At 36.2% G+C, this 12,687-nt stretch overlaps 2 protein-coding genes across 2 annotated transcripts; both read left to right on the plus strand.

Moving 5' to 3' along the window:
* Positions 1-600: 600 nt before the first annotated feature.
* On the plus strand, positions 601-9,773 carry LOC121758112 (structural maintenance of chromosomes protein 2-1-like). Its single transcript, XM_042153546.1, has 21 exons — positions 601-1,028; positions 1,362-2,042; positions 2,167-2,310; positions 2,394-2,684; positions 2,770-2,955; positions 3,060-3,224; positions 3,302-3,361; positions 4,107-4,169; positions 4,560-4,651; positions 4,801-4,897; positions 5,753-5,869; positions 6,014-6,232; positions 6,996-7,136; positions 7,226-7,393; positions 7,465-7,649; positions 7,742-7,835; positions 7,905-7,993; positions 8,526-8,751; positions 9,002-9,076; positions 9,174-9,306; positions 9,550-9,773. Exons 1-20 carry the CDS (start codon positions 711-713, stop codon positions 9,291-9,293), a joined length of 3,531 nt encoding a protein of 1,176 aa, XP_042009480.1. The 5' UTR covers positions 601-710; the 3' UTR covers positions 9,294-9,306; positions 9,550-9,773.
* Positions 9,774-11,454: 1,681 nt separating this feature from the next.
* Positions 11,455-12,324, plus strand: LOC121759226 (pathogenesis-related thaumatin-like protein 3.5). The gene is made up of 2 exons (XM_042154742.1): positions 11,455-11,502; positions 11,596-12,324. Exons 1-2 carry the CDS (start codon positions 11,460-11,462, stop codon positions 12,285-12,287), a joined length of 735 nt encoding a protein of 244 aa, XP_042010676.1. The 5' UTR covers positions 11,455-11,459; the 3' UTR covers positions 12,288-12,324.
* Positions 12,325-12,687: the final 363 nt, after the last annotated feature.

Below are 12,687 nucleotides of genomic sequence, written 5' to 3' on the forward strand. Positions count from 1 at the left end.
TTTTCTATAAATAAAATTTTAATGATTGTGTCACGATGGATCCAAACTGAGATCTTTGGTTTCAGGGATTAACAGATAATCCCCTCTTTCTTGGTGTGTCCGCTAGTAGGTATATAATACTATCTTCGTCTCAAAAGAATAAGCACTTCGGATTCAGCATGGATTTTAATGCAAAATTAGTAAAGTAAGAGAAAGGAAGAGAGAAAAAGTAATTAAAATATTGTTAGTAGAGAATGAGTCTCACCTGAATAGAAAGAAAATAGTTTCTAAAATTAGAAAATGCATATTCCTATAGAACGAATTAAAAAAGAAAGAATATATATTCTTATGGGACGGAGGAGTAACGATTAGCATCTAGCAGCCTACATATGAAGCAAATTTCGTCTATGCATTCCTTTACATTGGGATTTTAATATTTTTTAGAGTAATCTCGCAAATGATTTTATTTGTAACATTATTATTGGCCCATTTATATTTAGGCCCAACCCAGAAGCTAAAGCCCATTAAGGAGCACCTTTATTGGGAGTTATTTTGCACGAAACATTTCCCGCCTCGCGGTAAACGTTTAAATTCATGTTCCCCATTTTCGGATTTCAAATTTTGAGAAGAAATCTAAAACCCCTTAGCTCGTTTCTTCTACCTCCGAATTCCCCTAGTCTTCAGAAATTAATCTCAATTTCAATCCGTAATTCCTACAACTCAGAGAGGAAATGCACATTAAGGAAATCTGTCTTGAGGGTTTCAAATCCTACGCAACGAGAACCGTTGTTCCGGGCTTCGACCCGTATTTCAACGCTATAACAGGCCTCAACGGCTCCGGCAAATCGAACATCCTCGATTCAATATGCTTTGTGCTGGGTATCACCAATTTGCAACAGGTTAGGGCTTCTAATTTGCAGGAGCTGGTGTACAAGCAGGGCCAAGCTGGAATCACCAAGGCCACTGTATCGATTGTTTTTGACAACTCTGACCGTAGTCGAAGTCCTCTTGGATACGAAGATTCTCCTGAAATTACTGTAACTCGTCAGGTATATTCGGGAAATGTGTCAGAATCAGAGTTCTAGCGTTTGATTGTAATTGTGCCTTCCTTTTGTTTCTCTAGAGTTGTCTGTGCTCTTGGGAAACTGAACGGTTGACATCAATAATGTGAATTTTGTTTTCTTTGCAATTTTGTGAATTTATATAGATAGTTACCAGTTAAACTAGTAGTAAAATTTTGAAGCTAGCAAGTCTATTTAATTTTTTTGCTAATTTGTTGACTTGTTAAAAATTAGTAATGATTTGTTTATACTATTACGGCTTTATATGGCTCCGGATATTCAGTAAAAGAAAGCCTGTCATTCTGTCAATGCATAATGCAGATTGTCGTTGGTGGAAGGAACAAGTACTTGATCAATGGGCATCTGGCTCAGCCTAGTCGAGTTCAGAATCTCTTCCACTCAGTTCAGCTGAATGTAAATAATCCACACTTTCTTATAATGCAAGGGCGTATTACTAAAGTCTTGAACATGAAACCTCCTGAAACATTGTCAATGCTCGAAGAAGCTGCTGGGACCAGAATGTATGAGACGAAGAAAGAGGCTGCCCTTAAAACACTTGAGAAGAAGCAGAGCAAGGTTGATGAGATAGACAAGCTTTTGGACCAGGAAATACTCCCAGCTCTGCAGAAGTTGAGAAAAGAGAGGATGCAGTACATGCAATGGGCCAATGGAAATGCTGAATTGGACAGACTTAAGAGATATTGTATTGCTTATGAATACGTTCAAGCGGAAAAAGATAGGGATAACACTTTTCAAGGCGTTCAAGCCATAAGAAATAAGATGCTGGAGATTGATTCAACTGTTGGAAAAATGCAAGAGGAAAGACAAGAAATGGAGATGCAGATAACAAAGCTGAGTGCTGAAAAAGAAGCGAGCATGGGTGGGGAGCTAAAGTTATTGTCAGAAAAAGCTGATGTACTTTCAAGTGATCTGGTGAAAGAAACTTCGGCATTCCAAAGCCAAGAAGACAATCTTAATACTGAGAAAGATAATGTAGCCAAGGTGCGAGGCATTAGTTAGTAGTATCTAATTTCTCTTGACGGGCTCATAAAGTCTATTGATCTTTTTCTTGCTATTTTATATAGTTTGTATCTCATATGTACCTTATTTCTTCTACTATACACAGATTGAGAGGAACCTTCAAGAATCAAAACTAGCAGCTGAAGAGAAGGCTACTGCAATTAAAACTGCTGAAGATGGAGCTGCTGATCTTAAAAAAAGTTTTCAGGAGCTTTCAAAGAGTTTGGATGAGCATCAGAAAGAATTCCAAGTAAACTATTGAATCTTTTCTAGATTATTATCTAATTTATGCCATTACACTGATCTCATATTTATGCTCTTGTATTGCTGCAGGGTGTGATGGCAGGTAAGAGTAATGTAAATGATGAGAAGTGCCTTGAAGACCAACTGGTAGATGCCAAGAGAGCTGTAGGACAGTCAGAGACAGAACTGAAGCAGCTGCAAAATCAGATAAATCATGTTGAGAAAGAGCTGAAGGAGAAAAAAACTCAGTTGGCATCGACATCTGCAAAAGCTGCTGCTATAGACAATGAGCTAAATGCCAAGAGAAAAGAAGTCGGAATAGTTGAAAAGGAACTGGAATCTCTTTCCTATGATGAGACCCTTATGGAGTCACTCCAAAAGGTACTTAAACTGAATAGCATCACAAAGTTATTTGATGAAAGGTATATGCATCTTTGTCTCATATGGTTGCTGAAAATGCTCTTAGGATCGCATGTTTGAGTCAGAGACGGTACAGAAACTTGAACGGAGAGCACGCGAGGTTTCTTCAAGACTGGGTAGAGTCGAATTCAATTATCGCGACCCGGAAAAGAATTTCGATAAGTCAAAGGTGAAAGGTGTGGTCGCCAAACTAATTAAAGTAAAGGATAGCTCTGCAGTGGTTGCTTTAGAGGTTTGTTATTGGATTTTTGACATGTGGTAGTTCAAATTGTCTTATTTTAAATGTTACTTTCTGATGTGATCTCAAGACTCTTAGTTGATTTGTTGAATGTTCAGGTGGCTGCTGGTGGCAAGTTGTTTAATGTTGTTGTAGACACAGAGAATACTGGAAAACAACTTCTTCAAAAGGGTGGTCTGCAAAGGAGAGTCACAATTATTCCTTTAAACAAGATCCAAACTCACACTGTCTCAAAGAGAATCCAAGACGCTGCTGTTAAATTGGTAAGCCTGCAAACTCTCTCATGTAATTCTATCTATCACTTGTTACGTCAACAAACATGTAATTTACAATTTTGCAGGTTGGCGAAGGCAATGCTGCAGTGGCACTTTCTTTGGTTGGATATGACCAAGAGCTTCAAGTAAGCTTCTAGACAGCAAATTTGATTTTTATTTTTTGATTTAAGCTGTTGGGTTATCTTCATATGCAAACTTAGGTATTTATTCTTGATACTTGCTAGCATACTATTATGAATATTATCAGCTCTTTTGTTCTCTACGATTGCCAGAAATATGGGGCTCTGTATTCCTATCTCTGCAAACATTAGAGAGAAAATACACTCCCATTCGATGAAAATACACTCCCATTCGATGAATCTGCATTAAATATTAGGAGTTTGTTTGACTAAGTGTGTTAGAATAATATAAGGTATTTTTAGAAAATACTATAAGATGCTAGATTTTATTTTTCAAATTCAAGATTTAGTGTTTGGATGATTTAGCCTGTAAGATGTTAGTAATGGTAAAACTGTAACTTCTGTGACTAAAAAGCAAGGAATTTTCTGAAATAAGGTACTCCCTCCGTCCCCCTACAAGTGAGGCGCTCCAAATTGGAAGTTGTTTTGCAAAAATGATAATAAATACTTAGAGTAGAGATAAAGTAAAGTAAGTAAGATAATAATGTATATATGACTCTCTTCTATATTATTCTGTCTTTTACTTTACTTTCTCTCCACTTTAACTATGCGTTATCATCTTCGCAAAACAACAGCCAAAAAGAAACGCCTCACTTGTAGTGGGATAGAGGGAGTATGTTTTTTCCTTTTAAAATGTGGAGTAGCGATACTTACGAGCTATACCCTTCTGAGACATATCTATTCCATGCAGAGTGCCATGGAATATGTGTTTGGATCAACATTTGTTTGCAAAACAATTGATGCTGCAAGAGAGGTATGTTTATTTGTTATGATGTTTGTAGCTTCTTTGGCAGACCTGGTATCATAGTCCTTACAATTCCATAAATTGCTGCACTTTTTTTGTTTGGATATTCCTTGCAGTAAAACCTTATGTCCGGTTAAACATCTTCACTGTATCTTGCATAATGTATCATCTTTCAAATTGTTGGAATTGTCAAATTACTTTATAAAGATTAATTTAATTTGTAATCAAATTATTTTGCTGTCATGGTGATGAGGTAATGAGATGAAAGGTGACATATAACTTCTTTTGATTATGGCACTGATTGAACTGCTGACATCTATATGCAACGCCACACCTCAAATGTGTCTGCTACACTTTCCTTTGATATTCTCATCTGTCATCTAATTGCTTGATTTATAGGTAGCCTTCACTAGAGAAATAGGAACACCAAGTGTTACACTGGAAGGTGATATTTTCCAACCTAGTGGACTTTTGACTGGTGGTAGTCGCAAGTAAGTGATTATACTACTATTTATGGAGTTGAAAACTCTAAAGACTAATCCATTCATGATACAATTAAGTTTCTTTTTATGTTTGTATTTTTCATATATTCTATCATCAGAGTAACGTAAATATATTTTCAAACTCATCATAATTCCAGAGGTGGAGGTGATCTGTTGAGACAGCTTCATGATTTGGCAGAAGTTGAATTGGAACTCTCTAATCATCAGAAGAGATTATCAGAAATTGAAGCTAAGGTATTTTGAACTTTCATCTCCTCATTAACTTGAATTTCTAGAGCACCTATGTGTCTGTTCAATAGATGTGGTGCAAATGTGATATCAATCTCAATTAAATGAGTTTCTCTTAATAAACATAAAAAAGATAGTTAAAACTTGTACATAAGAAAACCACCTAGAGGTTTAGCTGAACTGCCGTGAAAGCCAATGCCTTTCTAAACCTCACATACTCACACACTTTATGTTTTCCATTCATCAACCTAATCGAAATTACTGATATCATCAGAACAATTTTATGTGAAAACCAAAATGTTCTTTTCATCATTGTTCCAAAATGAGCTGGGACAAATATACCCAGGTATAGTTGCAATAGCGTCATTTTTTGTCGTAATTTACTGTATTTTATTAAAAAAATCACAATATACTCATTTTATTCAAAAAAACATCCTCTAATATTGATTTTTATTTTGATTAGTGATTAAGGATTTTTATTTTCTCTTAACACAATGTTTACCTAAATTTTATTTCCCCCAGTTTTAAAAAGCTGATTTATTTATGTTGTAGTTACCAAATAAAATTGGAGTCATTATACTTTCTCAAACAACCCCATTTGAGGAGTAATCTGTAATCATGCTATTAAATTTCTAAATTTTATAGTTGATCGAGCAAAGAATTGGAGAATCACATAATATCTACTCTTTAGATCCTACAGTCCTCTATTAGTAACTTCTTTGTGTCAAATCCAGTCGAAGGGTTGGGATAGAAATCCTGTAATTCTGACCTTCGAAAATAATCTGTTATTATGAAAATATGTACTACATTCATTAGCAATATTTTTGCATAAATTCTAATATATGTATGTATCGGCATCAGATCAATGCGCTTCTTCCCCTTCAAAGAGTGTTTCAAAACCTTAAGAAAAATTTGGTACTCCAGTCGCATGAGCTCAGACTCTTAGAGGACAGGGCTAAACAAACTGAGCACCATCAGGTTGGCCTTTAATCTTTACCATGTATTTACAGCAGAACAACGGGATTCTTCTTGTTTTTTTCCATTCCATATTTTCATGTCTGATCCCTACATGCTACATTATTATCATCCATAACATTTCATGAACCCTGTCTTGTAATATAGCTCAGCGAGTGGGTACAGAGTACTGCGGAGAAGCTAGCCGAATCAAAATCAGCAATTATGGACAAGAAAGTTCTGTATGATGAATGTGTGACCAGAGTGTCATCCCTTCAGAAGTCAATCCATGACCACACTGGAAATAGGGAGAGTAGGCTTAAGGATTTAGAGAAAAAGATCAAGGCTATTAAAACCCAGATGCAGGCAGCTTCAGAGAACCTCAAGGTATGTTCACCGCATAACTTGCATGAAAGCTACCAATCTGCTTGAGATACTTTGTAGTTTGTACCATTAAACCCATGCATTGCTTTACAAATCCTAAAAAATATAGGAAATAATTTGGTCCTTGAAGTTTATTAGCTTGACAGGCCTTGGATGTCAATCTAATTCTGGCAGTATGAATAATCTCTTATGTTCTACCAAAGTACCAATCATAAAATTCTTGTGATTTAGTAACACAATTAAATGCAATGCACATTTGTAGAGCCTAAATAATTTCATTTTTAGTTTACATGCATGTAAATATTGAAAAATATAAATGCTACTCAACATTTTGTCTAATATATGAAAGAGAATAATATAGAAGAGAGTCGTATCTATATTATTCTCTTACTTAATTAATTTCTCTCCACTCTAACTATTTATTATCATTTTCGCAAAACAATGGCTGAATAGAAATGCCTCACTTATAGTGGGACGGAGGGAGTATATTGTTATGGTATCCATCAAAACGTTTTTGACTTAGATAATTAAAATAAGTATTCTGTAGTCAACTATATGAGTTTGTTGCACAATCATGGTAGATATCACTGTTATATGTAATACTATATCCCTTTGCTCATTTATGGGCCCCATATACTCATTTTGATTGTTTCTGGTAATTTATTTGACTGATGCATTGAATGTTCTCGAGCATGTCACAACTTAATTCTCTTTTTAGTCAACTAAATTACATCCTGATCCTTGTTTCATTGTTGGAAACCACTAGCAACACGAGACTGAAATTGAGCGACTTGTAATGGAAATGGAAGCAAATAAAAAAGAATGCTTATCACTGGAGAGCCAGTTAGAAGATTTGAATAAGCACATTGTGGATCTTACTTCTGAACTGGATTCTCAGAGAACCAAGGTACATACTAAATCAGACATTAAGTGTTTTATAGAAGTGCTTTTCCTAGAAGGAATTAAGGAAATAGAAGTGGTCTTCTTTGTTTTCAGGTTTCTTCTATTAAGAAGTCTCGTGATAAAGTCCAAGCTGAGCACAAGCTTGCCAGCAGGAAGATCAAGGAGTGTGATTCACAAATAAGTGGTATTGCCAAGAAGCAGCAGGATATCCAGCAAAAGATTAGTGAGGCCAATCTAGAGAGGAAAAGAATGGAAAATGAGGTCATTCATATATTTTGGTAATTGGAACAGCTTCTCTAGACAAGCTATCCTCAGTTTCTTTCTGGCTGTAGGTCAAGCGCATGGAAATGGATCAGAAAGATTGTGCATTGAAGGTTGATAAAATGATTGAAAAGCATGCATGGATTGCATCTGAGAAGCAACTTTTTGGACGAGCTGGATCAGATTACGATTTTGAGTCCCGTGATCCCCTTAAGGCTAGGGAAGACTTTGAGAAACTGCAAGCTGAGCAATCTGGGTGAGAATGGAGCAAGATATTTGGTAAAAATGATGTTCAAGTGGAAGAAGAAATCCTTTAATAGTTTCCATATCTTCATTTTCTACTTGCAGTCTGGAGAAGAGGGTGAATAAGAAGGTCATGTCCATGTTTGAAAAAGCTGAAGATGAGTACAATGATTTGATATCTAAAAAGAACATAATCGAGGTCAGCACTGTGAAATGTAAAGATTTACGCCCTTGCCCTGCCTTTATTTATGCTAAATTTTCTGTGTAGAATGACAAGTCAAAAATCAAAATGGTTATTGAAGAACTTGATGAGAAGAAGAAGGAAACACTCGAAGTTACTTGGAATAAAGTTAACAAGTAAGCCCCTTTACATTTTACAATATGTGTAAGTTTTTGAAAAAAAAATATACTCCCTCTGTCCCATAAAAATCTGCGCACTTTCCATTTTCATCCGTCCCACAAAAATATGTGCATTTCATTTTTGGAAAGTTATATCAATTTAATAATGTAGGTCCCACTATCCACTAACACTACTTTAACTACCATTCTCCTCCTCTCTCCTACTGTACTATACAATTCTCCTTCTCTCTCTCTTACTTTACCAATTTTGTCTTAATTCCCGTGCCATACCCATTGCCCATATTTTTATGGGACGGAAGGAGTAGTTTCTTCGCGACAACAAAGTGCAACTTTTTTGGCAAGACTTCCCCATGCAGTTGGTCAAGAGTTTGAGTCACTCAGTGTCCATTATTGTCAGTGTGTGTGAGTTGTAACTCAAATAAATATACTGTAGTAAAAATCTTCTACTGCCACTTTAATTTTCTCTTGCATTTACTAAACTATAATCATACTAGCTTAGTCAATATTGACTTGGTGTTTTTTTATCCAGAGATTTTGGTTCAATATTTTCTACCCTCTTGCCTGGCACAATGGCCAAACTGGAACCTCCTGAAGGAGGCAGCTTCCTTGATGGCTTGGAAGTTCGAGTTGCTTTTGGGAGTGTCTGGAAACAGTCCTTGTCTGAGCTCAGTGGGGGGCAACGATCTCTACTCGCACTTTCTCTAATCTTAGCTCTGCTTCTTTTTAAACCAGCTCCATTATATATACTGGATGAGGTATGAATAACTTGGTATCTTCAACGTGAATCATCTCATTTAATTTGATTTTCTTTCTCCAGTGACTATTCAATCTCCCTATCCACTATTGGGGCGTTGTTTAAGAGTGTCATAAACCTCTTAACTCCACATGTTTCAACCCATGCCCAGCATGATAATTCTTGAAGTTTTAGGATTTCGCAGAATTTTTCTATGCAGAGGTAAATAGATAAAGTTCATGATCAAACCTTTCATTTCCAAAATGTCTCAGGTAGATGCAGCTCTTGATTTAAGCCACACACAGAACATTGGAAGAATGATCAAATCTCACTTTCCACACTCTCAAGTTAGAATTCTTTCTTCTATTGCGTATTTCATTTCTCCTTTTTTTCTTCACACTTGGAATCTGATGCCTTCTTTTCTTTTGTTTTTTCTGAGTGCAGTTTATTGTAGTCTCCTTGAAAGAAGGCATGTTTAACAATGCCAATGTTCTTTTCCGGACCAAATTTGTAGATGGTGTCTCTACTGTCCAGAGAACTGTGACAAAACAGCAAAACAAGTAACTGTGATTATCTGGTGAGCATTGTTATACCAGCACATGTGATTTTTGAAAGTGAATGTGCATTATCACTTCCATCATGTTCATTTTTATGTACTCAAGTTTCAGTTGGATCATTACTACTGGCTGACAAAGTTGAGCCAAACCAACTTCTCTACTTTTATAACTCAAGAACGCAGCATGCTAAACATAATTATTCGTTAACGGTTTATCCCAAAGCTGCTTATCAAATGTGATATAATCTGTCTTATTTCTTGCAGTTTGATAGTCTATGGTTTTGTATGCGGGCAGACAAGATGCTGGACACTGGAGGTTTTTGGGATCGTATTAGTATTTTGTGTTACCAGAATGTAACACTATACCTAATTAGAAGTCACTAATCTAGGCCCTTGTAATTAGGCTGCTTCTTCTCATCTTTATATATATTGTTCTTGGGTATAATTTGTGATTATTCTAGTAATGTGAAGCTCAGCACTTCCACCCACTCTTATATTTCTAAAAACTCGCCTAAAACTCAATCAGGACTTCTAATTGCGGACGAATTGAGTACTATTTATCAACGTCTACATTAAGTATTGTGATGAGAATATGATTGTCACAATGCCAACATGCTATGGAATTATTTGTTGTATTATCAAATAAAAAACCATGGATACAAAAGTCTCATAATTAATCATATCTTGGTTTATAAAAATTCTAAATTACACATATAAAATCAAATTCTCGTGTAGGCGTATGAAAATGATTTAAAACACGATATTTATTCTTTCTTGCATATAGATCCATAATTCATAAAGTTAAACACAAATAGCAAAATAGTTTAACTAATAGTAGTAGTACTACTTTTTAAATAGCAAAATAGTTATTCCTTTCTGTATTTGAAGTAATTATTTTATTTCAAATTTTTTACTTGGATTATTCAATTTTTTTAATCTCACGCATTATGGTCCGTGGGTTGATTTCATTGCACTAATACAAGGTGTTACATTTCAACCCATAAGTTAAAGTCCGTACTTTAAATCAAGCAAATGAGTAATGGAATTATAATGTAATTACATGGGTAGTCTTAATCTAACTTATAATATGTGATATTTCAAAATTTAAGTTGTAAGTTTAGGTTTTGTGATTGGATCTGCGGCATCTTCAGTGTCAAACATAAAACAAACAATAAAATACACATATATACACATTTTTTTATCCATATTTTTATGTTCTGTTAAAAAAAGTTATGGGGCTTATTCTATTGACTGAACGTGTTTGGTGAACCTTTTATTTTTCTTGTAAACCATTTTCTTAATAACCTACCTAATACCACAAACTATTTACTATTCCGGTAAAACTTTATATATGTATTTTTCATGAAGTTCTATAGTTTCTCGGAAATGGTAAGGCTATAGTTTCTCGAAAGGGGCATGGTAAGGCTGGTTCAAAATGTTGATTGGATTTTACTAATTATTGCAATCGGATCTTAATATCACACACTTCTTAAATTTCCGACAACTAATTATAAGAGCTACATATCCTATAAAATTCAAACGGCACTAAATACCTCATACTGTAATTAGTAATGATTGTATTATGTCCCAACTAAGCCTTAATTGGGAACAAATTATCTTAATTTTTTTTATTTAGGATATTTCCATTTGCATCTCTTAATTTTAGTTATAACACCAACAATAAAAATATTTTTTGAAAAGTTAATATTATATTTATAAATATAAATTAGCAATTTTAATTGCAGTAAAAAATCTCTAGACATTTTTTGATAGTGTTTATTTAAATATCAATTAATATATATATTTAAAATGTTCGTTGAGCTCGATTAAGTTCGTAGCCTTTGATAAATAAAGCTCGAATTTCGATTTATTATTCGACTCAATTGGGTTCATTTACACCAATGTAGTCTGAATGAACCCTAAAAATATGTATTTATAGTGGAGTACAAGATTTATGTAATGTAAGAATTTGCCTCTTAACTGCCTCTCTTTCACCATGAACTCTTCATGAATACTCAAAGCTAATCTAATATTCTCACACCTGAAACTGACATTTGACCACGTACAAAAATTGTTGCTCATCTTTCAATTTTTAAAATGCTTCAAAAATTTTAAATTACCAAATTTTCCAAGTCTATAAATTGACACCATTAAGTTGAAAATTTTAGACTAAAATGGTGGGCATATCCCAACTTCTTCTGCAGCTCTTCTCCATAGGTAATCAATATTCCATAAAATCAAAATAGTTTTCAAAAAAGATGTTGTAATTTTGATCGTTTTAATTTAATTTCGTTATTGATTGATGATCAGGTCTGTTGAGAATGGCCTCAGCAACGATCTTTACTCTCCAAAACAGCTGCAGTTATACAATCTGGCCCGGCACACTTTCCGGCAACGGCGCCGCCGTCCTCGGCGGCGGCGGCTTCGCACTGGCCCCCGGCGACACCGTCGAGCTCCCGGCCCCAGAGGGCTGGTCGGGCCGCTTCTGGGCCCGGACGGGCTGCGACTTCGACGACGCCGGAAAAGGGCCGTGCGCCACCGGCGACTGCGGCGGCGCGATTAAGTGCTCCGGCGGCGGCGTGCCGCCGGTGTCCCTGGCGGAGTTCACGATCGGCAGCGGGGCGGCGGGGAAGGACTTCTACGACGTGAGCCTGGTGGACGGGTACAATGTGGGGATATCGGTGCAGGCCTCCGGCGGCTCCGGCGACTGCCAGTCGGCCGGGTGCGTGTCGGACGTGAACGCGAACTGCCCGAGGGAGCTGCAGGTGGTGGACGGGGGCGGCGCGGTGGTGGCGTGCCGGAGCGCGTGCACGGCGTTCGAGACGCCCGAGTTCTGCTGCACTGGCGCCCACGCGACGTCGGCCACGTGCGGACCGACGTCGTACTCGGACATGTTCAAGAGCGCGTGCCCGACCGCGTATAGCTACGCGTACGATGATTTGTCGAGCACGTGCACTTGCACTGCCTCTGATTATTTGATCGTGTTTTGTCCTTCAACCTGAATTTTATTCATATTGTTAATGGAATTTTTTTTTACAATGCTATTTCTAACCTGTCTACTTTATGCATTGGATTAACACAGTGAAAGATAATGGATTAATTAAAAATAGTTAAATTATGAATTATTTAATCTATACTATAATATAAACTAAATTATTGGCCTAAGATGCATGTGGCAGTTACTCCAGAGAATATACAGAGATAGAAATCTATAATTCTCTTATAAAGAAGATCAAAAAAGATAATACATATGTTCTACGAAGATTTCTTAGTTTTTCAATAGAACGATTGTAGCGAGAAATCATTCCTGCATTGGACTGGAAATGCACGTGCATACGGATAGTAGTGGATTCACCTGTTGGATTCAATCAATCGTGGAAAATAAATTGCGTAACGAGTAAG

This window comes from Salvia splendens, chromosome 12, assembly GCF_004379255.2.
Source record: "Salvia splendens isolate huo1 chromosome 12, SspV2, whole genome shotgun sequence".
Lineage (NCBI taxonomy): Eukaryota > Viridiplantae > Streptophyta > Magnoliopsida > Lamiales > Lamiaceae > Salvia > Salvia splendens.